This window comes from Eubalaena glacialis, chromosome 17 (genome assembly GCF_028564815.1).
Source record: "Eubalaena glacialis isolate mEubGla1 chromosome 17, mEubGla1.1.hap2.+ XY, whole genome shotgun sequence".
Classification (NCBI taxonomy): Eukaryota; Metazoa; Chordata; class Mammalia; order Artiodactyla; family Balaenidae; genus Eubalaena; species Eubalaena glacialis.
In genome coordinates this window covers 13,336,532-13,361,923 of record NC_083732.1, presented here as the reverse complement: position 1 = coordinate 13,361,923, position 25,392 = coordinate 13,336,532, and the positions used below count along the sequence as shown (strand labels likewise).

Below are 25,392 nucleotides of genomic sequence, written 5' to 3'. Positions count from 1 at the left end.
CAAAAAGAATTGAACTCTTTCAAAAGTATATTCTCAATAAAAGATCTATATGAATATCTAGTCCATTTGTAAAGAAACTATTATGGGTATAATGTAACCAGACAAGTACTCAGCGCACACTTCTTACAGTTATAAGAAGTTGTTATGAATTTGTTAGCGTTCACATCAATCCCATAGTATTGTTTTTCTCACCCTGTATTTTTGACGGCCAAATTGAAATGACCAACTTGTGTATCCTAATGTCTGTCAACAGTGCATCAGAAAGGTAGTATAGACTTGTAACAGTTCCATGATAGAATATAATGAAAGAATGAATCTCTCCTTCCGCCCCTTATGCCAGAACCACACCTATCCCCAGCCAAGGTTAAGTTTATTTTATAGCCTAAGAAATGTTTCACTTTTATAGTGCTATTTGTTATAACAAATTTTGTGAAATAGAAAGTAATCCAAAATATGACTCACACCTTGGAAACTTGTTATAGAATTTAGTAATCACAAGCACATATGACATTATATTTCGCATTTAGGCATTGAGGAATTTTTGTCAGTGGACCTGTTAGGAAACTTGATAAAATTCAAGATGACCCCCAATTGATATAACTCTAAATTATTTAGATATACAGCTTTCAAATGTCCAGCCACTTCAGTAGAGCAACGAACATGTCATAACTGACGAGTCATGGAAACTCAGCACCCCCCTCCCTGCCCTTGTTTATTTGTAGAAGTCTGTTTGACGTGGATCTACCTGCTTTCTTAGCCTCTCAGCCTGTCCTTGTCTGGGACCACACTACCTTGCTTCTCACCATATCCTATGTTCAGATTATGGATGGGTTTAGTTGTTAAAGAGAAGAGAAAAGGGATGTTCTAGTTGGTAAAAAAGAGGGAAAATAAGAGTAAACTTTGTTCAGTGATGGCTTTGATTTTCTTACCTCATTCCAGGATTTGTAAAGGCAGTTATTTAGATTACATTTAAAAATGCAGCACTATGATTTGTATAACACACTAATTACAAAGTACTTTCAAATGCATTCTCATTTGAGTCCCTCAAAATTCTGTAGATTTAGGGTTGAATAATTAACCTGGAGCCCTACACATTCTTTTTCCCTACACCAGCAACTTAAGTATTCATCAAAACTTGTTCAATAGTAAAAAGCCTTGGAAACCTCTATAGATCTGTGCTTGCTTTGGGGGCCTGGAAGAATCAGGATTTTCACATCCAGTCACCCCAGCCCTGGGGGTTAGCATCCAGTTTACTTGGAGTGGGAGGAAGAGGGAGCCTTGTCCCATTGTAGGGGAGACATGGAACTCTGACACAGTTCTCCTGGGGAAGACAAAGTGTGTTTCTTACGCAGGAATTCCTTTACTGTAGTTCCTTTACTTCTGATTTTACACATTAGGTATCTTACAGATCAAATAAACTGTTGTGAACTTGCCGTAGGACTGAACTACCATAATGTTATTTTACACATCTATTGAACAACTACTTGTTTAGAGCCTACTATGTATCAGGCATGTACTCGGCCCGGGGGGTAGTAGCATAGCAGCAAATGAACTAGACCACGTACCAGACCTTATGGAGTGTTTCAAAGGAAATTTTGTTCTGGCCTACTGTCAGACTTTTCGAAATATAAACCTTTTCTAAGTGGAAGGGTACCTATATTTTACTAGAAGAAATTAATGTATAGAGAAAAGATCAAGCTTTTTAATGTTTACATGAAGGCATTATTTCAAGGAAGGTAATAAGGAATCAGAAGGCAATTTTGAGTTTTAGTTTTAACACTTATTCAAAAGAGAAGAATGGGATATTAAAGCAGTTTATTTGTTCAAGGAACACTTAACTGTGTGCCCCTGTATGACAAGTGCTGCTCTGGCCTGGGATACAGCAGGAAACAGACACCCTGCCCACACTAGTGTCTTAGTGGATTAGTTTGATAAATCCTTCAGTTTGAGGATATTATGTGAACAATTAGAGTGTTAACTAAAAATTCCTATAGCTCTTTGAAAAAGATTTTCCAAAATCTAATTTTATTTGTTCTTAGACTGATTTCTGTGGCCACAGTGTCACAAAATTAATATTCACCCAAATGATGATCTTTCTCAATCTATAATTCCATTTACATTTTTAAAATGCTGGAATGATGGGCTGGGAGTGGAAGAAAAGTAGAAGAAAAAATTTTCAGGCCAAGGCGTTTGGAGTTTTTTCCAAAATGATGCATCCTAAAGAAACCTGTTTTACAACCTAAATTTTTTAAAGCTCAGTATCATGTGTTAGTTTAAAACCAGTTTTAAACTTTGCTTTCAGTAACTGTTTGCACTAACTATAAAAACTATTTTAGGAGGGGGATACTAATGTGGTATGCTTTTTTGTATTATAGCTTTCCTAATTACATTTTATCATTTTAGGGGTTTAACAGTAATGTTTGAAATAATGAAAACTTATGGCCACACTTATGAAAAACACTGGTGGCAGGATTTATTTAGAATTGTTTTCAGAATCTTTGACAACATGAAATTGCCAGAACAGCAGACAGAGGTAAGAGAACATGAGATTTTCATTTAACACAGTGAAGTCAAAAGGTTCTTTTTTTCCCTAATACATTTTAGTATTTCAAATTAAACACAGTGAACAGAAAAAAAATCCTAGAAATTTTTTCTTTAAGGCATTATAATATAGTAGTAAGTCTTTATAAACAATGCAGTTTGGGGATAGAAGTGAGTTAATGAATTGGGTTTTGTTTTCAGTGTCTTTGTTGAACTTCCAGTGTCTTTTCCTCATTTTAATGTTGTCACAAGTAAAACATCAGAGCTCTCCTTAGTATTCATAGGGCTTCTTATTCTGAATTGAATAAGGAATGCGCGTTTGTTTATTTATTTATTTATTTCAAAGTCTTTTACTACAGACCAGTTACAGTATGTGTTTCAGTAAGTGTGGGAAAGAACATCAGGTCTTCGTGTTTTGTCCCATATAGTGTACTAAATGCAAATTTGGGGGCCTCTCTGACCTGCACAAAATTTTATTTTAGATCTACAGGTAGACTCTTAGAACATTTTATAAAGTGGACTAAGTAGACATATGTTTATGCCCTGGCACAAAACCATGTATAAAAATTAGTCCAGATTAATCCATTTGAGAAAAATAAAGAAATTACTTACACTCCCCCCCCCCCTTTTTGGGGGGCTGTGTTGGGTCTTTGTTGCTGTGCGGGCTTTCTCTAGTTATGGCGAGTGGGGACTACTCCTCGTTGCTGTGTGCGGGCTTCTCTTGTTGTGGAGCACCAGCTCTAGGTGCGTGGGCTTCAGTAGTTGTGATGTGCGGGCTCAGTAGTTGTGGCTCGCGGGCTCTAGAGCGCAGGCTCAGTAGTTGTGGCACACGGGCTTACTTGCTCCGCGGCATGTGGGATCTTCCTGGACCAGGGCTCGAACCTGTGTCCCCTGCATTGGCAGATGGATTCTTGTTTTTTGTTTTTTTAATTAATAGCTACTTTATTTATTTATTTATTTATTTATTTATTTATTTATTTTTGGCTTTGTTGGGTCTTCGTTTCGCGCGAGGGCTTTCTCTAGTTGCGGCAAGCGGGGGCCACTCTTCATCGCGGTGCGCGGGCCTTTCACTATCGCGGCCCCTCCCGTTGCGGAGCACAGGCTCCAGACGCGCAGGCTCAGTAGTTGTGGCTCACGGGCCCAGTTGCTCCACGGCATGTGGGATCCCCCCAGACCAGGGCTTGAACCCGTGTCCCCTGCATTAGCAGGCAGATTCTCAACCACTGCGCCACCAGGGAAGCCCTGGCAGGCGGATTCTTAACCACTGCGCCACCAGGGAAGTCCCCTACTTACACCCATTTTATTTTAAACCTATGCTAACCCACTTGGGTAAATTCTTATCATTGCCTTCCTCTGTTTTTCTTCCATGTTCTATCATAGTCTGGAGCAAGACCAATTGTTGTTATTAGTGTCTGTTGTTTGAAAAGTCATAGCGTTAATAGCCAGACAATGCAGTGGTGGTTTTTTTTTAATAAAACAGTGCAGAAAATAGTTATTTTATATGCAGATGGTTATGGGATAATGAAGAGAAATAGATCATATATAAAGTTGAGGTGAATGTCATATTCAAGGAGTTAAGTGCTCTGAAAGGAACCTACAGGCTTACTGTTTTAAATATGCAAACATATTTCTTTGAAATTCTAGTAGTTGATGAATGGCCCGACCTTCATTTAATGACTGTCTCCCCTGTAGAAAGCTGAGTGGATGACAACGACATGTAATCATGCGCTTTATGCTATCTGCGATGTGTTCACCCAGTATTTAGAAGTACTCAGTGATGTACTTTTGGATGACATTTTTGCCCAGCTCTACTGGTGTGTGCAGCAAGGTAGGTCTGTACCAGATAAGTGACACAAAGTGTTAAATGTGACCCTGGTAATACACAAATGAATTGCTCTTTTCTTTTCTAGACAATGAGCAGTTAGCACGATCTGGTACAAACTGCTTAGAGAATGTTGTTATTCTGAATGGTGAAAAATTTACCCTAGAAATCTGGGATAAAACTTGTAACTGCACACTGGACATCTTCAAAACCACAATTCCACATGCGTAAGAAGATTTTATACAACTTTATATTTGTATGTTGAATGATGGACATAAAAGGTTTGATAGTAATTAGTGATTTCTCATAACAGAAATCCTTTTTAAAATATCTCAGTGTTCTTTGAATTTGTGTTTATTGCAAATCAGACTCCTATAAAACCATAACAAATACATGAATTAAATTTTTTATATACCCAAACTTTTAGTCTGATCATTTAAAATTGGAGTCATAATGAAATGATTTAATAAGATTTTATTCATCCAGATTAAACGAAGCAGTGGTTCTGAATTGGAAAAAAAGAAAATCTCAGCATTTGTTTTAGTTACTGTAAATGTAATAATCTAAGGAAAATTTATTGTATTTTGTATTACAATATTGTATATATTGTATTTTACAGTTAATTATCATCTTTTTCTAAGGGATAAGTTTGGAATTGAATTGTAGTGGAGTTTTTACTGATTGGGAAACTAAGACATAGTCTTGCTAAATGACTTGATGGCACCTGGATCATTTGTAGGACACCTTGAACTTGCTTCCCAGCTCATTTCATTTCAAAACATGTTGGATGCGGCGTGGTTCACACTCTCAGTGACTGGTATGATTTTGGTGTTTTAAAGGCTCTTGACCTGGCGTCCTGCTTCTGGAGAAGCTGCTCCCACACCTCCGTCTCCTGTGAGTGAAAAACAGCTGGTAAGTTTTAACAAATAAAGCATATATTAAATTACTTAACTACTTGTGGTAAGTATTCTACCATGGGGCAGATTCTTTTATATGAGCCCAGCTCTTTTAAAAAGATGTCGTAAAATATAGATGGTCTTGAGACAGAGTAAAATGATTTTGAGAGCACAAGAGGCAGGTACAGTTTACATAAGGATTTACATACCAAGCTGAAGATAGTATTGGATGTTATTTTATTTAAACTTTCAACTTTGATATAATTTCACCTTAGAGAAAAGTTACAAAAGCAGTTTAAAGAATTCTGATAGATGCTTCACGCAGCTTATTTGTTTCCTAGATCTGCCGTAACAAATTACGACAAACTTAGTGGCTTAAAACAACAGAAATTTATTCTGTCACGGCTCTGGAGGCCAGAGGTCCAAACTCAAGGCATCAGCAAGGCCACATTCCCTCCCAGGGTGTTAAGGGAGAATCCTTCTTTGCTTCCTCTAGCTTCTAGTGGCTGCTGACAGCCCCTGGCGTTCCTTGGCTTGTACACACATCCCTCCATTCTCTGCCTCCATCTTAACGTAGCTGTGTAAAGCCAAATCTCTCCCTCCTTTCTCCTTTAAGGACACTAGTCATTAGATTTAGGGTCCTCCCCAAATTCAGAATGATCTTGTCTCAAGATCCTTAACTTTAAAGACTCTGTTTCCATGTAGCCTTCACAAGTACCAAAGGTTAGGACTTGGACTTACCTTTTTGGGGCCACTGTTTAACCCATTATCTACCCTCTGGTGCCCCAAAATTCATGTCTGTCTTTCGGGCGAAGTCATTTATGCCATCCCAACATCCCCGGAGTCTCAACTTAGTGTAGCATCAACACCAAGTCCAAAATGTCATGTAAATATCATCTTATCAAAAGTCCCAAATCTCATCATCTGAGTCATCTAAATCAGGTATGTGGTCTATTCTGGAGCAAAATTTCTCTCTATTTGTGGACCTGTGAACCTGTAGAACAGATTAACTGCTGCAAAATACAGTGGTGGGCAAGCATAGGGTAAACATTCTCATTCCAAAAGGGAAGCATGGAAGGAGTAAAAGGGTCACTGGTCCTAATCAAGTTCAAAACCCAGGAGGACAAATTCATTAAGTTTCAAGGCCTGAGGATAATTTCTGTAGCTTGGTACCCTGCCCTACCCTCTGGGCCCATGGCTTCTCCCTCTGGTGCTTCAGCTTTGCCCTCTGAATCATTCCTCACAAGTTCCACTTTCCACCCAGTAGTACAACACAATTCAGCCAAGGTTTCTGCAACTTATAACAAGGATCACCATCCTTCTAGTAGCCAATAACGCATTCCTGATTTCCTTCTGAGATCTCACCAGAAACACCTTTTTTTTTTCTTCAAATAAAGTTATTTATTTATTTATTTATTTTGGCTGTGTTGGGTCTTCGTTGCTGCGCGCGGGCTTTCTCTAGTTGCGGCGAGCGGGGGCTACTCTTCATTGCGGTGCGCGGGTTTCTCATTGCACTGGCTTCTCGTTGCAGAGCACAGGCTCTAGGCGCGTGGGCTTCAGTAGTTACGGTGCACGGGCTCAGTAGTTGTGGCTCACGGGTTCTAGGACGCAGGCTTAGTAGTTGTGGTTCACAGGCTTAGTTGCTCTGCAGCATGTGGGATCTTCCCGGACCAGGGATGAACCCATGTCCCCTGCAATGGCAGGTGGATTCCTAACCACTGCACCACCAGGGAAGCCCCAGAAGCACCTTTAATGTTCATATTTCTATCAACATTCTAGTCATGACCATATATATGTGTGTGTGTGTGTGTGTGTGTGTGTGTGTGTGTGTATATATATATATATATATATTCTTTAGGATGATAGAAGCTTTCTCTACCAGGCATTTCCCTTCCTTCTGAATCCTCACCAGAATTGAGTTTAACATCCATATTTCTACCAACAGTCTCTTCAGGTCAGTTTAGTTTTTTTTCTATTGTACGCCTCAAAACTCTTCTAGCCTCTACCATTACCCAATTCCAAAGCCACTTCCACATTTTTAGGTCTTTGTTATGGCCGCACCCACTTCATGGTACCAAAATCTGTATCAGTCAGTGTTCTCCAGTTCCAGAGAAATGGAGCCAGTAGGAGATAACCTACACCTATGTGTTTCCATATTTATCTATACGTGTGTGTGTGTGTGTAATATATGTATGTATATGTATCCCTATATATTTTTTCCCCTTAATTTCAAGGAATTGGCTTAAGCAGTTGTGAGGGCTGGCAAGGTTGAAATGTATAGGGCAGGTGGGCAGGCTGGAAACTCCTGGGCAGCTGTAGTCCGCAGGCAGAACTTCTTCAGGGAAATCTCAGTTTTGCCCTTAAGCCCTTTGAACTCATGGGATGAGGCTTGACCCATATTATTGAGGATAATCTCCTTTACTTACAGTCATAACTGTAAATGTTCACCACATCTACAAAATACCTTCACAGCGACACTTGGAATAGTGTTTAATTGAATAACTGGTCACTATAGCCCAGCCAAATTGACACATGAAACTGACCATCACACCAGGTTTCCCGAAGTGTTATCACTGTACTACATTTGCTTTATTATTTCCACCCTCCCTCTTCTTCTCTCACTCCCCCACCTCCCTACATATATTTTTCTGGATTCTTTGAAAATAATTTGAAAATAACACACCCTTTTTTCCCTAAAATTTTTAGTGTGTTTTCCATAAAATAAATAAATATATATAGTCACGGTGCAGTTAACAAAATAGGGAATTACTATTGAAACAATACTATAATCTGGCTTTATTCAGATTTCTGCTGTTCTCCCACTAATGTTACTGAATTTTAAACCCAGGAAGCCAGAGGTAGCAAATCTATGCCCACTGACCTGATCTGTCCCCCACAGCTTTTTCATTTCTTAACTCATTGTCAGTGGCTAAAACTTAGGTCTCACAGAAGAGCACCACTCTGAACGTGTCTTGAGAACTGTGACATCTGGCATATCGGGCCCACATCGCTCCATGACCCTGACCCACTGGAGTTGTTCGTTCATCGCAGACTCCACCGCTGTGACGTCCTGTTTGCAGCCCGGGACGAGCTTGCTCTCACGTCCGTTTCTCTGGGATGTGGCCCGCTCCCTGCGTGCTCTGGGGCTTTGTGTTTGCTCCCTCTGCTGTGTAGTAGTTCGCAGGGTGGGCTGTGGTGCCAGACCCCAAGTCAGATCATGGCTCCGCACCGGCTAGCTCTGCAGCCTTAGCAAGTTACTTAACCTCATTTAAAGTGGGTCTTGTGGTGGGAATTAGATCTGGTGCTGCACATGAAGTCGTTAGAACAGCGTGTGCCAGGGTGCGCGCTCGGCCACTCTGCCGGCTGCTGGGCCGATGAGGTGGGCCCGCTGGTGCCCCTCGAGGCTGCTCGCAGTCTCTTCCTTGGCTCCGTCCGGGAGCTGCAGCTGCCCTGGCTCTGCCTCTAGTCTCCTGCTGGAACCAAGTAAAGCTAAAAGAGTAGTAATGTCAGCTACCATGTATCGTCTGACACCTCTAGTGTCAAAGGATTGTTAAGTGTTAAGGATTTACTGTCAAATCCTTAACAACCTGCAAGGAAAGTGTCATCTCCATCTTCAGATTTCAGGTCAGAAAACCTCAGCTCAGGAAGATTCATTGCTTCCCCAAAGGCTACGCATAGCGGGAGCTGGATACTGGAGTGGCTCTGTTGGACTTGAACATAAGCTTGTCTTCACGCACTGCTCTCCTAGTTGGTCGCCTTCTCACTGACCTTTCTGGTTGGTGGGTTCTTGGGTGACAGAACATCCTTCCCTAAATGCACCCCTACAAAGCTTTCCTGGGCTGAGCCTACACAAAGCTTGCAGAAAGCCCTGCCCACCATGTGTGTTTCTGTTTCGATTTCATGACAATTCATGGGTATTGCTGACAAGTTTTTCCACATAGTGAAGCTTATTAGCATTTCTGTCTGTTGCTCTTGGGTGGTATCAGGCCTGATCTCAGTGAGGGTCAGAAAGGAAGCTTTTCTCTAAAAGATTATCAGCTCTTATCCATGTGCAGGTAATACTAAATAATTTACCCATTATGTCCATAATTGCAGTGTGTACAATGTGATTTTCATAGGGACACAACGTAATTTTTTAAAAAAGTGTAATAGAAACCATTTTCATCGTTAAGCTTTATTCATTGTACTTAAAATGAATTTTTTTATTTTATTAGGATACACTATCACAGAAATCTGTAGATATTCATGATTCTATTCAGCCAAGATCTGCAGATAATAGACAGCAAGCTCCATTGGCTTCTGTCTCTACTGTGAATGAAGAAGTCAGCAAAATTAAACCCACAGCAAGTGAGTTATTTCTCTTAATAAAAATAAATTGTGTATTTTGTTTTATGTAGGCAAGATGTGAAAGTTTTGCTTTTACTTTTATTAACAAACACATACTGTAATTGTGTGGTCACTCGCTTACCGTGTTTGCTCCAACTTGGACATCCCCCGGCAGATGGTCAGGAACTCTGCCGACACCTACAAGACCAGTTTTTTCCTGCAGTGCTTTCAGCTGGTGTGTGTTTGAAGCACCTGGGTCTTGAGAGGAGAGAGGGAGCGGCCAGGGCATCGGGGAGCAAGCCCTCTGCTGCCCCCAACCCGCGTCTCCTCTGCCCCTCCCCTCACTTTCTTCAGTTCTTTTCACAAAGAAGGGGAATCCCTCCTGTTTTTTACTAAATTGGTTGACAGAGGAAAGAGGACCTCCTCGCTAGAGGAAAACAGGACAACTTGAATTGCTTTTTAAAATTGAGGTGAAATTCACATAACAAAAGTAACCGTTTTTTTTAAAGTGAACAGTTTGGTGGCATTTGGTGCATTCCCCATGTTGTGCAGTCCCCACTTCTACCTGGTTCCAGAACATTCACCCCAAAAGGAAACCCCGTAACCGTTATCCTGTTGCTGCCTCTTCTCCTCTTCCCCAGCCCCTAGCCACCTCCCATCTGCTTTCTGTGTCTGGATTTGTACATTCTGCACATTTCATATAAATGGAATCATACAATGTGACACTTTATGTCTGGCTTTTATTTAGTATAATGTTTTCACGGTACATCCACAGTGTAAAATGGGTCAGTAGTTCATTCCTTTTTATAGCTAATTATCCTTTGTATGGATATACCACATTTTGTTTATCCTTTTATCTGCTGGTGGACATTTGGGTTTGTCGCACCTTTTAGTTATAATGATTAATGCTACTGTGAATGTCTGTGTACAAGTGTTGTTTGATTACCTGTTTTTAATTCTTTTGGGTGTATACATAGGAGCGGACTTGCTGGGTCATAAGATAATTCTGTGAGGAACCCCTAAAATGTGTTCCGCAGTGGCTGCACCATTTTGTATTCCTACCAGCAATTCCATTTTTTCCACATCCTCACAGACATTTCTTCACAGACATTTCTGTTTTCTTCTTCTTTTTAATAATAGCCATTCTAGTGGGTATAAAGTGTTGTCTCATTGTGGTTTTACTCTGCATTTCCCTAAGGATTAATGATGTTGAGTATTTTTTCATGTGCTATTGGCCATTTGCGTATCTCCTTTGGAGAAATATTTAATCATGTCCTTTGCTTATTTTTAATTGGGTTGTTTGTTTTTTTGTTGTTAGTTGTTAAGAGTTTCTTACGTACTCTGGATGCTACACCCATGTCAGATACATGATTTGCAAATATTTATTTTCTCCCATTCTGAAGGTCATCTTTTTACTTCTTATTGATAATAATTCTATGATGTACAGAAGTTTAAATTTTGATGAAGTTCAGTTTATCTGTTGTTGCTCATGCTTTTGGTGTCATAGTTAGGAATCCATAGCCAAAGCTAAGGTCATAGAGATTTTCCCCAGGGCTTTCTTCTAAGAGTCTTGTACTTGTAGCTCTTACATTTAGGTAATCGATCCCTTTTCAGTTAATTTTTTTCAGGGAATTTTTATTAATCCTAGGTGTTTACATTTGTTTTTGAGGGATGACAGATTTGGTGTCCTCCCTGAAAGGAGCCCCCCGCTTCAGTCACTGTGTCTTGCTTCTCAGAAGGGACATAGGTGGCGATGAGCGGCCTGTTTTCATTTTTCATTCCTGGGCTCTGCAGCGCAGCTGTTAGCACCCCTCACAGCTTTGGTCTGCCCTGGAGGGTGCCGTGAGGGCACGGTTTCGCTCTCCCTCAGCCCCAAGACTGAACTTACATATACTTGGCTTTGTAAGGGAAGGACGTGGTCGGCAGGTTTTTACTTGCCTGATCTGGGAGCATCCCTTGAGGAGTGCAGAACGCTGCTCCCCTGGCCTTCTGACCTGAGGACTCGCATTTCCTTCCTTGTGCCACCCGCTCGAGGTCCTTGAGGAAGAGTTCACTGTGTCCCACGAGCCCTTCCCTTCGCTCAGGGGACAGGTGTGGTTGCTGTGCCCGTGGGGAGGTGTCAGCGCGGCCTGAGCACTTGGCCCTGTGCGAGGGGCAGCGGCCTCGTTCCTTCTTCACAAGCGGAAACCACCTCTGCCCCAGCTGGGCTCCACCCCAGTGCCCGCCGACCCCCTTGTTCATCCTTGCTCAGCTTTGCCCCGTCCTTTGGTGACCCAGGGAAATGGTCGCCTAATATGACCCTTGGCACTGTCAACCCTTGTGAACGAAATTTGTTCAAGTAGGTACTGTCCCCCAAACATGCAGCTGGTCGTTGCTGATGAGACCAGGTTCCTCCTGCGGTTCTGAAAGGACCCCGGGAGGCATGGAGAGCCCTCAGCTCCCCAGCCGACAGCTCTGAACGCCCGTACAGCTGACATTGGAGCTGATGAGAACGCATCTCCTTCGGCGCCAGCCCCCTCCCGAGCGTCCCCGTGAGTCCGGGGGTGCTGCCAGGACACCCTGCCCCCGGAACTGGGAGTGCTCTTGCGACCTGACTGAGGCAGGACTAGGAAGAGACAGCCATGGGACTGGGGGTGTCTTGGATTTCTTATGTTTTTTGACTTGAGATCTAGTACTAAGAACTAAATGTTCAGTACATCAGCATTTCTGAAAACTATCTGGAAAGGGGTCGTTAGGACCTAAATAAGAATAAATTTAAGCAAGTTGTTTTGCTATCTCCCCAAAATCCCTAAAACCTGAATTTAACTTGTAGAAATTGGGTAATTTCCTGGTGAGTCCAGTGGTTAGGACTTGGCGCTTTCACTGCCGTGGCCCGGGTTCAGTCCCTGGTCGGGAAATTAAGATCCCGACGGCCAAAAACAAAACAAAACAAAAAAACTAACTTCTTGAAATTGGTGCCAGAAAAAGGAGTTTGTAATAATAGCAAAGTGGAAAAAAACTGAAGGACTGTCAAGTCGTCCAGCGCTGGAGCCGTTGCCCTGAGGCCGATGAACAGGCAGCGCCCTCACCGTGGGCCGTTGTGCAAGTCCTGAAGAGCCACCCTGAGAACCGACCTTGGGGCTGGGCCAGTGCTGCCAGGTCTTGCAGCTCCTCAGTTGTTGAGTCGTCGTTCTGAACCTTGCATTTATTTCTGCGTTTGCTTACCCGATGGCCAGTGAAGTGGAAACCCTTCCGTGAACATGTCTCTCCTTAAGGAAACGGCCCATCGAGCGCAGTCGTTCAGGCCAGAGGGACGCAGTGCCTGAGCACCGGTTGCTTCCAGCGTGGTTACTTCTATGGTCACGCACTTAGTGGAACTCTTCATAGACTTCTGTGCTTATGAATCCCTTTGGGAACATGGGGTCATTTTGGCTACAGCTACCCACCTGGATCCAAAGAAACCATGTGCTCTGGTTGACCCACAGTATCGTCCCAGTGGTCAGAACTCTTGTCTGCCCCTCACTTCCTGCCTTATAGATCTAGCTCCCGTTGTCTTCTTCTGGTTGAGGTTTTTATATTACCTATAGTTAAAGGTCAAACTTGGGTTTGCAGTAAATACTATTAAAATTATAGCTTTTAACCCATTTGATACATTTTATTGAGGAATAATCTAAGTCTTAAAATTTGTAGTGGAACCTTCTTGAACATATTCACTATTCCAAGTCATTTTGAATATTTTTGTTTACTTAAAAAGGTAATTTTCTAAGACTTTTCTAAATTATCAATTAAATGAAGCTTTTACTGAGTAGTGCTTATGTGCAGAAGCAGGCTATCCTCAGTGTGATGTGTGCAGGTTACCTTCATACGTGTTAATGTTTCCTTAGCATTGTAATGTCATAGAAATTATAAAGGATTCAAAATAATTTTTGTTTGCATGTGCATTGGGGTGGGTTTCCTCACAGAATTTCCAGAACAAAAATTGTTTGCCGCCCTGTTGATTAAATGTGTTGTGCAGCTGGAACTCATCCAGACCATCGACAGCATCGTGTTCTTCCCCGCCACAAGTAAGAAGGAGGACGCGGAAAACTTAGCCGCAGCGCAGGTGAGCGGGTGCGAGGGCCACTGCTTTTTGTTGAATGGGGAGTTAGCGCCACAGTCTGGGCTTCAGAGCAGAGGTCAAGCTAGAGAGCATCGCCACACAGCTGTCATTTTAAACCGTGGGACTGAGGGCGTGGACAGCGCTGGGAGGCGGGTCAGGGCCCGAGCCTGGGGGCCTCCGTGGTTTAGAGCTCCAGGTGCTGAGGCCGGTTCTTGTCCTCTTGCCTGAGGACAAGAGCCAGGGAGGCAGGGGGAGACTGGGAGACAGTGCTGCCCTGCAAGCCAGATGGGGGTGCTCTGAGAAGCAGGGTGTGGTCAGCCCTGTCAGATGTTCCGCAGGGCAGGCGAGAAGCCGCCCAACAGCTGCCCTAGAGAATTGCTCCAGCAATTTGGTGGACTTTGGTTGACCTTGACGTGTGTTTAATTGTAATGTTGATACAAAAGCATTATTAAAATGGGTACAAGAGAAGAGAAGAATTGCAGACGGCAGATATCCGTAAGTCTGTCAAGGAGTTCCGCTGTTAAGACAGGGTATGGAGAAATGGGCTAATAGATGGGGGCGGATGAGGGGGCTCAAGAGAAGGGTTCGCTTTGTTTTGTCATTGAGGTTGGCAGTATGGCAGCCCGGAAAACTCTCATCCGGGAGAGAGAGAAACAGTGCAGAAGAGGGAGGGACAGTTGCTAGAGCGTCTTTCAGAGCGAATGGAGGGGCACCTAGCCCAGAGTCCTGGGGGCACCTGGAATAGAAGCACAGACAGTTCGCAATGGTAACAGGAGGGCACGCAAAGCGGGTGGGTTAGAAAGTCTCAGCAGGTTGGTCTGTCTGGTGGCCGGAGTCTGTGGGAGATTCTTCTGTTTTCTCACTGAGCTAGGAAGCAAAGTCATCTACCAGGTGAGGTTGGGAAGAAAGTTTTAGGTCCTTGAGGAGAGAAAGAAAAACGCGAGTGAGGCGTCCAGCAGAGTGGGCTAGGAGGGCGTGGAGGCGTTGCAGGGCAGCACCCAGAGCCCCTGGATTTAAAGAGAAAGCCCGTTCTTCTCCAGTCGTGTGTATTATGCGGTACAACGTAGTAGGCCGTTTTGCCAGCCAGTTACTAAGAAGAGGAGGTGACAGGTCATGCACGAGAATATTTATACTTAACAGTCCATGGCCTCAAACTGGCGAAGAGAAGCGAGGACGTGGGGAGGGCGGGGAGCGGGAACGGGGGAGAGGCCGGGGTCTGGTGGGTGCAGAGCTCTGGGGTCAGGAACTGTGGGGAGGGAGCTGAAGACATTGGAGGCGACTAGGATGCACAGAATGAAGCTTCTGGAAATTTAATAGCAAAAGGTGGACCTTTTCTGTTGAGGCAGCACAGATTAACTTCTGTGGCTTGCTCATAAAACGGGTCTTTGGGGAGCCCTGAGTTCTAAATTCACTGACCTCTGTGACTGGGTGCGTGTGCTGCGGTGGTTTGTTTCCCAAAGAGAGATGCCGTGGACTTTGACGTTCGAGTTGATACTCAGGACCAAGGAATGTATCGCTTTCTAACATCGCAACAACTCTTCAAGCTGCTGGACTGCTTGTTGGAGTCACACAGATTTGCAAAAGCATTTAACTCCAACAATGACCAGAGGACGGCTCTGTGGAAGGCGGGTAAGCTGTGGGTGGGGGTCCCCCGCCTGCCCAGTGAACCCCGCCGCCGTACCACAGGCCTTTCTCTGGTTTATAAAAAGCCAGATAGCTGCCTGGGTAGATTGGTCTCCCCCGTGTTTAGTCACACTGTTATTTGACTGACTTTCAAATCGCCTTTCATCTTGTTTACCCAGTCTGGGCCTTCCTGTCGACACCGGCTGCATGCTACAAGCTGCCCTTTCCTGAGGCCAGACCTCAGAAGGGAAGTGCAGGGCTTTGAAGTGGGAGGTAGATATGTTTTTGAACAAGTTGGAAAATTTAAGTAAAAAACAAGCTTTATAATAATTTTACTGACATGGTTAATTTTTTATTAAAGAAATAGTTACTTGGTGCCTATTAGGTGCAAAACGGTGCCAGAGAGTGAGAGGCTGCGGAACAGGCAGAAAAAAGAAGGAAGCTGCCCTTCCTTAGACAACAGACTCTTCTGACAGCCTTACATTTGCGTGATTTATTTTATCCCCAGTGTCTCTTTAGCTCCTCATTAAACCCACCCAGGCTTTGTTCATTCTCTTCCGTTCACAACCTCACTTCTGTAAGGAGTAGTCTGTACTTATCTTTTGCCCTTTATTCAACCCAAGTTGTGGCCACCGTTCAGCTGGGACTGTTCCTGCCAAGGTCACCAGGCTTTTCACTTCCCCAGGCCCTCCTCCTCCTCCTCCCCCTCCCCCCTCCTCCCCCTACCCCCCTCCTCCCCCTACCCCCCTCCGTGGGCTGCTCACCTTTGGCCCATTCTCCCCATTGCGGGGGTGTGGCCTGTGCAGGCTGCCCGGAGCCGAAGTGCATCTCCTTTGAAGAGTGGCGCCTTCCCAGGCAAAGCTGTTGTGTATCTCGGGTCCCCAGCTTGAGGGGAGGGAGTTCTAAACGCAAAAATACCCGACTAGGCACCTCCCCCAACTCCCCGCACAGGTTCCAGCGCCTTCTCCGTGTGACCCTGTTCCCGTGGAGGGCGCGAGGCCTGGGCGCCAAGGCTGGACGCACACGGGCTCCACACAGGCTGTTTTGCCTCCACGTGAGATGCCTCTCCTCCCGCTAACGCGGCCCTTCCCCTTCTGCAGGCTTCAAGGGCAAATCCAAACCCAACCTTCTGAAGCAGGAGACGAGCAGCCTGGCCTGCGGGCTGCGCATTCTCTTCCGGATGTACACGGACGAGAGCCGGGCCAGCGCCTGGGAGGAGGTCCAGCAGAGGCTTTTAAAGTAAGACTCGGGGCTGGGTTTCTGGCTTCGGCCCGTGCGGCTCGGTTCAGAGCGGGAAGGGCCGCGCGGTGTGTGTGGGGCGGGGATGGGGATGGACACACAACACCGAGTCCACAGCCCTGCCTGGCCAAGCGGATACCTTGGGGCCTGAGGAGGAGATCGTGGAACTTAAACACAGTCTTACAGACGAACGTGCTCTCACACAGTTGGTGAGATGCAAGCAAATTACATCTATTTTTGCTGCTACAGGACGAAGGAGCAAGTTCTATGTCTTAAATTTTTCAAATGTTATAATTTTCAGACTTTTTTTCATGCCATAGATAGCTCCATTTTTACAAACCGATCCATCTGTGAAAGTGAAAACCTGCCTGCCTGCATTTAGTTTGAAAAAGTGTGTGGAGTTTCTATTGGTGTTTTGTTTTGTTTGCACTCCATTTTTACTTCATGACAACTTAAGATTCTGTCCTTTAAAATTTAAATTCACGCTAAGAATGAAACATGCCATTCAGAAAGAAATACTGCTGTTTACATTGTGTTTTTATTTATTTATTTATTTTTTGGCTGTGTTGGATCTTTGTTGCTGCACACAGTCTTTCTCTAGTTGCGGCAAGCGGGGGCTACTCTTCGTTGTGGTGCGCGGGCTTCTCATTGCGGTGGGTTCTCCTGCTGCGGAGCTCGGGCTCTAGACGCACGGGCTTCAGGAGTTGTGGCACACGGGCTCTAGAGCGCAGGCTCAGTAGTTGTGGCTCGCGGGCTTAGTTGCTCTGCAGCATGTGGGATCTTCTGGGACCAGGGCTCGAACCCGTGTCCCCTGCATTGGCAGGCGGACTCTTAACCACTGCGCCACCAGGGAAGCCCCTACATTGTATTTTTGTGTCTTCTTGGGGGAATAGATGTTCTCAGAGACCAATTAAATTCATTTTAGAACGCCAAGCCGTCACCTGGGCTCTGTTTCCCCATCTTGTTGATGAGACTGTTAGGGCCCAGAAGCGTCCCGGTCACAATGCGGGAGGGGAAGGGTCAGCCCAGGTCTCTTGATGCCAAGCCTGTGTGTGCTCCTGCACAGTGGCGTTGCCTTCAACAAAACTTGGAAAATGTGCGTTTCCTGGTAAGCTGCAGTGGCTGCTTCTGATATCTTTATTTGGAAAACGTATAAATGTTTATGTTGACACTCCAGTTAATGTAAACACATGGAGTCTGGCAGGTTCCTAAGAGCCACTGCCCTCCTCGTCTCAGTTGTTCTCTGTGAATGTCATACCAGCAGGTGTGCAAGCACATGTGACAGGGAACCTTTTCTGTTCCAGTGTCTGCAGCGAAGCCCTGAGTTACTTCCTTACCCTAACATCAGAAAGTCATCGGGAAGCCTGGACTAACTTACTGCTTTTGTTTCTAACTAAAGTCCTGAAGATCAGCGACAATAGGGTAAGTACGGCACCCTGAGCCTCACTGGCATCCGGGCTGCAGCCCCTGCTTCTCGCACCTCACTGGCCCCCTCTGCTCCCTCCTCACCCCGCTTTGTTCTCATGTCAGTGATTCTGTAGAGGTTCAGTAGGGGAGGAATCCTAAAGACACCTTGACAAGCGACTTGGGTTCCCACACATGGTCAACTCCCATCCTGCCCCCTGAAGTCTCTTCTTCCCCATTTTCAAAACTGCTGACCAGCCCTCTCTCCATCCGCCCCCAGCCACGGCTGCATCTGGGCCCCAGGCCTGTGCTCCAGGCTTCAGCCATTCCTTTGGCATTTTGATTGGTTCCATGCGACCCAGAGCATCTAGTGAATGGGCCATAAACTCATTTAAGACTTCTAAGCCAGTAGAAATAAAGATAAAATATAAATGTAGAGCTGTGTGTGTGTGTGTGTGTATATATATATTACATATATATATATATATATACATATATATATATATATGTATATATATATATATTTAGTTTTCAGAAATACACATTTCACTCTTTAAAAAATGTAGCAACTTTCAGCCCACGTAAATGGAAACGGGTTACTGTGATCCCTGAATAGGTTTAAAAATGCCTAGTCCAGTGGCCTGAATTTTGACACATCAGGCCGTGGTGGTGTTTGGGACCCCGTAGAGGCCATGTAATGCCACTCGGTGCCCCACAGATAGCCATCCCAAGCCGCATGCTCTGTCCACGTGTGTGTCCCTCTGACCCGTGGGCCAGGTAAAGCTTGGAGAAGTAACTTAAGGCACCAACAGCCAAGTGGCCGAGAAGGACTTCCGACCCGTCTACCTTATTCCACAGTTTGCTTTCTGACCACGGTGTGTCATTACTGCTTACTTGTAGCTTGTGGGGTGCAGAGAGCAGAAAAGGACAGAAAATAGGCAGGCGACTAGTGTTCAGAGGTTAAAGAACTACAGCAAAATTACAAAGTGTATCAGTTGAACTATAAATATAGAATGTATAATCTTTGCCTGGAGACCTCGTATTTTGTATTGCAGTATTAGGTAGAATTTTCCCTAAAAATTAAAATTTTATTTACCAAATAAAAGATGCAGTTTCAGTACCCCATAGCTTATAAAAAACTCAACTGTGGTTCTTGCTTGGCTTCTTTCTTTTGCTTATTACCCAGGGAAAACAATGATAAATACTAAACGTTTGTCGTAAGTTTGTCAAGGAAATGTAATGGAAAATGTTTTTCAAAATAAGGATAGATAACCAAGTGAATAATGTATGTATTAAGTTTTGAACACTTCTCAGTCTTTCAATTGCATGATCAATAATCACTGCTTTATGCAGACGCGTCTCCGGTCTTCACCCATCAGGGCATTGCCCCCAAGTGAGTTGCCTCTCAAGGCCCTTTGAGGTTCTGTGGTTTGCAGTGCAAGCACTACTAACAGAAAAATTCGTTTCCCCCCAGTTTAAAGCTCACGCATCATTCTACTACCCTCTCTTATGTGAAATTATGCAATTTGACTTGATTCCTGAACTTCGTGCTGTTCTTAGAAGATTTTTTCTGCGAATTGGAGTAGTTTTTCAGATATCACAACCACCTGAACAGGAACTTGGAATAAACAAGCAATGATGGGAAGTTAATATTCTTCTGTTGGCGTTTACATCCCTCCGTTCTTCAAAAGGACCCCGGAGCTGAGGTTTCCTACCTGAAAAATGGTTTCTCTGAATTGCAGTGTCTAAGGGTTACTGATAAAGAAGCTTAGAACTTCAGCTCAAACCTGCAGTGCTCCAGTCCCTTTTGTAACCTGATGGATTGTTTGTTGTGTTGGGTTCACGAGCTTTTTTTCCCACAGTGTCAGCTTATATGCTCACATGTCCTTCCCTGTCCTCGGTGGCAGGGAGAGCCCCACATATTTCTGGCAGGTGTGGAAGTGAAATTTACCCAAAGAACTCTAGATGTAAAGATTTGAACTTCTGCAAGAAGTACAACTCAGGAGAGCTGTATTTTGAAGGATAAAATGTTTATAATTGGGGGTTGGGGGAAGAAGAAGAAATTATTGTCCATGGTAAAAGATATTTAGCAACTATGGTATTCTTATCCTGAAGATTTTTGCACACTCAGGCTATCTGAGATACTGGTAATCATCCTTCTGTGAAAAATTGTACAGAGATGCAGGTCTGTAATATAAAAATCTTAAACATTATATAGTTCTTCCTGCACTGTTTTATTTTATTTCTTTATTTTCTTATTCATTTGCTAAGTACCTATAATATTTTGTCAAATGCACTAAACATTTGGGTTGAGCTTTTTGTCTTTTTTATTTTGTGGGGATTTTGGTTTTGCCGTTTTTAGGGGGTGATTACTTTGAGGGTTTAACAAGCCCAGAAGCTGTTGTGGCTGACACTTGTAATGATCAACAACAAAGAAGGTAGAAAATATCCCTGCTGACATAACCACCTGTAATACACTTCTCTTCGGGCTTTTAAAGATGAGCCATTAAAATAGAATGATCCTTCATGGACCGAAACTTGAATCACTGCAAAATGACTCTCGGTTGCTGTCACTTCCTTTTCTTTTCTTTTGGGTGGCGGGGCTTGATTTAGATTTTACTCTATGTACAGAATTTAATGTTGAATATATTAAAATAACAAATCTGGCATGGTTTGGGGAGGTTAGATTTACTGGAAATGTATTCATACTGTGAATTGTGCTCTGATGGTTAAACAAAACGACAAGATTGTCAAGCATTCCGTATTAACAGTGGATGTAGAAAATTTTTTCAGATGGATAAAATGTATATGGTACAGATGTAAAGTTTTCTATGTAAAAAAATTCTGTACAACTTTCTGTACAATATTGATTCTCATCTGGCATATTCTAATCAGGTTATAGGTCAATAAAGTTTTTGGATTATTTCATCAGTGCAATCAAAACCTGTGTAATCCACAGCCCCATGTTTCATTGACTTTTTTTTTTTTAATTAAAAGCCATGCAACTAGGGAAAGGATATTCTCATTCACAGCTACATGTAAATTCAGTGTTCTTTAGTTCTGATAGTTTCTTTCCAGCTTCTGGCATTAGAGCCTCCCCCATATCCTGCTTTCTCAACTATACGCTATTCATAATTTAATATTTTGTGTATTTATTAACCCAGAATAAGGCTGCACTATTTGAATCCTGAGAGAAGGAGCTAAAGTTGAAGTTAACTTTGGAGCAGTTTACAGGGCTGCCATCGTGTGTCCTCGGAGTCCAAGTTGAGTGGTAATGACAGCATGAAAAGGAAACTAGAACATGTCAAGACTATTTATTTTGATGGTTGTGTTAAAAAACAGGAGAAGTGTTCAGTCTTTGCTGTAGCATCTCTTAGATCATGAGTAGTCAGTCACTGTGAACAGAGCATTTATAAGTGCACTACATTTATTATCCCCAAGACACAGCCCTGCTCAAGCCCAGCTGGATGCTAGAGCCAGGAGCCACCATGACCTTCCGGCCTATCTGAGGGTAAGTGTTTCAAATGACCTGGCGATTTGTTACTTTATGGTATCATATCAGGACTCTTCTCTAGCAGAGACAGAGGCTTTCATATTACTTTCAGATGAAGATAGATGATAGATATAAGAAGAAAAATCTTTAAAATAATGATTCGATTACAAACAGCATGCAATTTACATGCAGCTGAAATTCAAAAGTTTCACACTTGAGGTAGACCTATCTGATCTTGTGTCCCATTAATTACATCAGTGGAAACGTGCAATCTATCAGTGCCTGGGGTGGTTCTTAGCTGTCACAGTGCTAGACTCTAAGAATTATTTCCAAGAATTTGAATTAGTCTTTACTTTTTTAAAGGCACCTCTTAGGGAGGGAGTGATTAGAAAAACTAACTCACCCAAGGGTCCACAGTGGTGCAGCAAGGATTCCAAAACCCATCCTTTACCCCTGGGTGTTCCTGCCTCTCTTCAACTTCTAGAACATCTTGTCTAGAAACCTCAATTCCAGTTAAAATGAGAAATTGACATTTGTAATAAAAATTTATTTTTACCAAGAAGTAGTTAAATCATATAAATAGCAAACGTAATGCCTTCATTGGCACAAAAATAGAGGCAGAAAGATGATGTGACACGTGCATGGCTCACGGGAATATAATCATTAACAACTCCCATCATTTATACTGAATCAGTAGTTAATAACTGACATGGAAATAAGCACATTTGATTCCCTCATTACATAGCAACAGCTATAACCAGTATATTTACTGAATGAAAAATTATTCTGAATAGTGATAACAATAGCAAATGTACATATGACAAAGTATTCTGGTTTTACAGTACTGTTAAGACACTTGTGTTTTATTCACCTTATCTTACTGACAAGCAGAATTTTAAATAATGCACATATGGTAGTTGATTCCAAGAGCTCATTACCACCCTAATTTATGGCAAAATTTGCGCAAAAGTAATTCTATACAATTCTACATTATATAAATTAATAATCATGTCCTTTTATTTATGTACATACTATACATCATATACATCATCATGGAAAAAATACACCTTATATACAGGTGGAACATAAGTAACTGCCAAGTATGGGCCAAAAGTAGCACATATCATTAAGGTTCAGATTTCACATTCCTTTCACCTGAAAAGGCACTGCTGGGCCCAGTACAGGTGTGTTTTAACCATGTGCAGTAGACAGGCCCTGCCAAGTGGAAGCGCCTGGTTTTACAGGAACCTGCTGCTGCTCCTGCCTCAGCTGCTCCGCCATGAATCGTTTCAGCGTTTCTGAGGTGCCCGGGCGGAGCCAGGGCTCAGTTGCTACGGAGTTCGATCCGTCGTCACCCATGTGCTTCATGATGTCATCAGGGTCAACCAGTGAACTCTCATCATCTAATGGAGGCAAGAGAGACATGACTCAGGTAACACGGGCGGCAGGCAGGTCATGTGAACAGAGGTCTCCTGTAGTCTAACCCCTTAGAGCTCTGCGCTTCACAGTACTGTGTTCTAAACTGTCCTGCTTTGTTCAGACCTCCTCCTTTTAGAGGTAGGAAAGCAAACCCAGGAACAGAAACAAAAAAAATCAACTGACCAAGGTGACTCCGTGGTACTGGTACCAGCACCCAAAGGGATTCAAGGATAGCAAAGGAGATGGCACCAAATGTTGACTGTAGAAGTGTCAGCAGTCTTACTCTGTGTCACCTGAGGGATGCCATGCAAAACTTTGTTTTTAATTTAGCAAGGTTTTGGAAATATTCCTAGCCTATTGAATATAAACACTGCTTTGAGGAAATAAGGTCATTTTAGGAAAGCATTAGGGGATGAAATTACTTCCATTCTTATACCTTATCTAAGAGGTTGTGTTTACTCCATTAAGAGATATAGCTCTTATGTTGCATTCTTTTAACTGGTTATATTCAACTTCTATATCTGTATTTTACTTATTAGATAATAATAATAGGAAAATCTGTCTTCCTACCCTGTGATGTCAATTTCTTTTTTTTTTTTTTTTTTTTTAAATTACATCTCCTGGTCTGTGAAGGATTACCTCGGCAAAGGGACATGTGCACTCAATGTAATGAGTAATCAATCCACACCGTACCAAAAAGCTCCTGTTTGAAAGGACAATGTTAAAAAAAAAACAAGTTTAGAAGTTGAAAGCCTTCTGAAAAAGAGGAGAGTCTTCAAATGGTCTATTTTCTCTCAATTTAAGTATATATCCCTGTTAAATACTAATTCAACTTATTGGTTCTAAAAGAAATTGAGGAATAGGTAAGTCTTCGTACAGATTAAAATGCCTTTTAGCCAAAAAGAAAGCATTCCTTTCCCACTGTCCACAGTTTTCCAGGTATGATATGAAAAGTACTGCTCTATCCGTTTACCATGTTTGCTGGTATTTGGTATGAAATTACCACCATCAGAATGCATGACATCTTACTCCTAGAGACTGAGTATAGTTTTAAATTAACAAATATTAAAGATTGGATCTAAAAAATATCTTAAGAAAACTGCTATTAGAAAATTATTGTAATGTAGCTTAACACAATAAAGAGAATTGTCCAAGTAGACCACTCTGCTATTTGTTAAAGCCAATTAAGGCTTATTACTATAATATTGTCCCATTATCCTAATGACTAACAGCATCTCCATAAGGAAGGTGGCCTAGGGCTGGCAGAGGAGCTCGTTAGTTGCCTGAGGAAGCATCCTGCCTGCCTGTGCTCAGTGATAAGCTTTAACCTGCTGTTCACCGAAGCAGTGAGAGACGGCAACGCCCAGCATGATGAGAAGACTATACTTTGACTTAAAGCAAAAAATACCTATTTTCTGTTTACATCTATGTACAGAAGGCCAAGTAAAAAGGTAAAAAAGTTTTCTTTGTAGTACTACAGATTTATAATAGATGTGTTACATAAAGAACTCAAGGTTTTAAAGTTGACTTCTGATAATCTCTCACTTCAGTAGGGAAGCGAGATGCCAATACTAATCAACATTTTCCCTGCTGAAAGCAAAGCCTGGATATATTTAATACACAAAAACTTACCTGTTTAGAATCCACTCGAAAAAGGGTACACCCTCTGGTAGAAAGAATCTGATGCAAAATTAATAATAATTGCTGAATAGCTACTGTGTTCTAGGCCCTACAACTCAAAGGCTTTCAAAACTCATTTCCTCTGTCCCTCAGCCATTAGTGAAAACTTCCATGAAGCAGGTTTAAGAGTTCTCACACAATCTGCTGTTGGCTATTAAACTTGGCCATTTACCTGTATTAACAGGTTTATTCTGAAGTTCATTCAGTTTCCGCATTCGTTCCTCGTTTCTCATTCTAAGCTGATCGATATTTACACTGGATACAGATTTTAAAGAGAGACCATCTGGTGGTATGTTAGGATGACTGTTATCCTGTAATTAAGAAAAGAGAGCTTAAGAAACGATCATTAATGCGAAATATGTTCAGAATAAACCAGTGAGTCAAAACATGTTCTTGCCCTTGATAAATGTATAGTGTGATGAACAAAATAAATGAAAATCTGTAGCATTTATATTCTAACTCCTGATGTTTATCCATGCAGGCTTAGATGAAGGTATAGCATTTGTGATAACATATAAATGCTGCCAGACTGGATAAAGGTGGGGAATTATAAAACACAAAAGGAAAAAAACTGAGAATCAGTCCAGCTATAAAATCAAGACAGGAGGCTTCCCTGGTGGCGCAGTGGTTGAGAATCCGCCTGCCAATGCAGGGGACACGGGTTCGAGCCTTGGTCCGGGAAGATCCCACATGCTGCAGAGCAACTAAACCCATGCGCCACAACTACTGAGCCTGCGTTCCAGAACCTGTGAGCCACAGCTACTGAAGCCTGTGCACCTAGAGCCCGTGCTCCGCAACAAGAGAAGCCACCGCAATGAGAAGCCCATGCACCGCAACGAAGAGTAGCCCCCGCTCACTGCAACTAGAGGAA

The 25,392-nt window shown here is 42.9% G+C and overlaps 2 protein-coding genes across 3 annotated transcripts in view; one reads left to right on the top strand and one right to left on the bottom strand.

Moving 5' to 3' along the window:
- The window catches only part of ARFGEF1 (ADP ribosylation factor guanine nucleotide exchange factor 1), a 138,755-nt gene extending 117,897 nt beyond the window's left edge, over positions 1–20,858 (top strand). The window contains exons 30-39 of one of the 2 annotated variants that reach the window (XM_061172124.1): positions 2,404–2,533; positions 4,234–4,369; positions 4,452–4,590; positions 5,203–5,275; positions 9,474–9,606; positions 13,527–13,666; positions 15,124–15,292; positions 16,387–16,525; positions 17,830–17,947; positions 19,404–20,858. In XM_061172124.1, coding sequence (XP_061028107.1) covers positions 2,404–2,533; positions 4,234–4,369; positions 4,452–4,590; positions 5,203–5,275; positions 9,474–9,606; positions 13,527–13,666; positions 15,124–15,292; positions 16,387–16,525; positions 17,830–17,947; positions 19,404–19,568 — 1,342 coding nt within the window. In that variant the 3' untranslated portion in view covers positions 19,569–20,858. Of the gene's footprint in view, positions 1–2,403; positions 2,534–4,233; positions 4,370–4,451; positions 4,591–5,202; positions 5,276–9,473; positions 9,607–13,526; positions 13,667–15,123; positions 15,293–16,386; positions 16,526–17,829; positions 17,948–19,403 lie in introns of those variants that run through there. The other variant, XM_061172125.1, reaches the window with a different exon arrangement.
- A 1,579-nt stretch (positions 20,859–22,437) lies between these two features.
- Positions 22,438–25,392, bottom strand: part of CSPP1 (centrosome and spindle pole associated protein 1) — a 114,703-nt gene continuing 111,748 nt past the window's right edge. Inside the window, exons 29-30 of the mRNA XM_061172270.1 lie at positions 24,694–24,832; positions 22,438–22,825 (exon numbers count right to left, since the gene is read on the bottom strand). Of these exons, the coding sequence (XP_061028253.1) occupies positions 22,614–22,825; positions 24,694–24,832 (351 nt within the window). The 3' untranslated portion in view covers positions 22,438–22,613. The remainder of the gene's footprint in view (positions 22,826–24,693; positions 24,833–25,392) is intronic.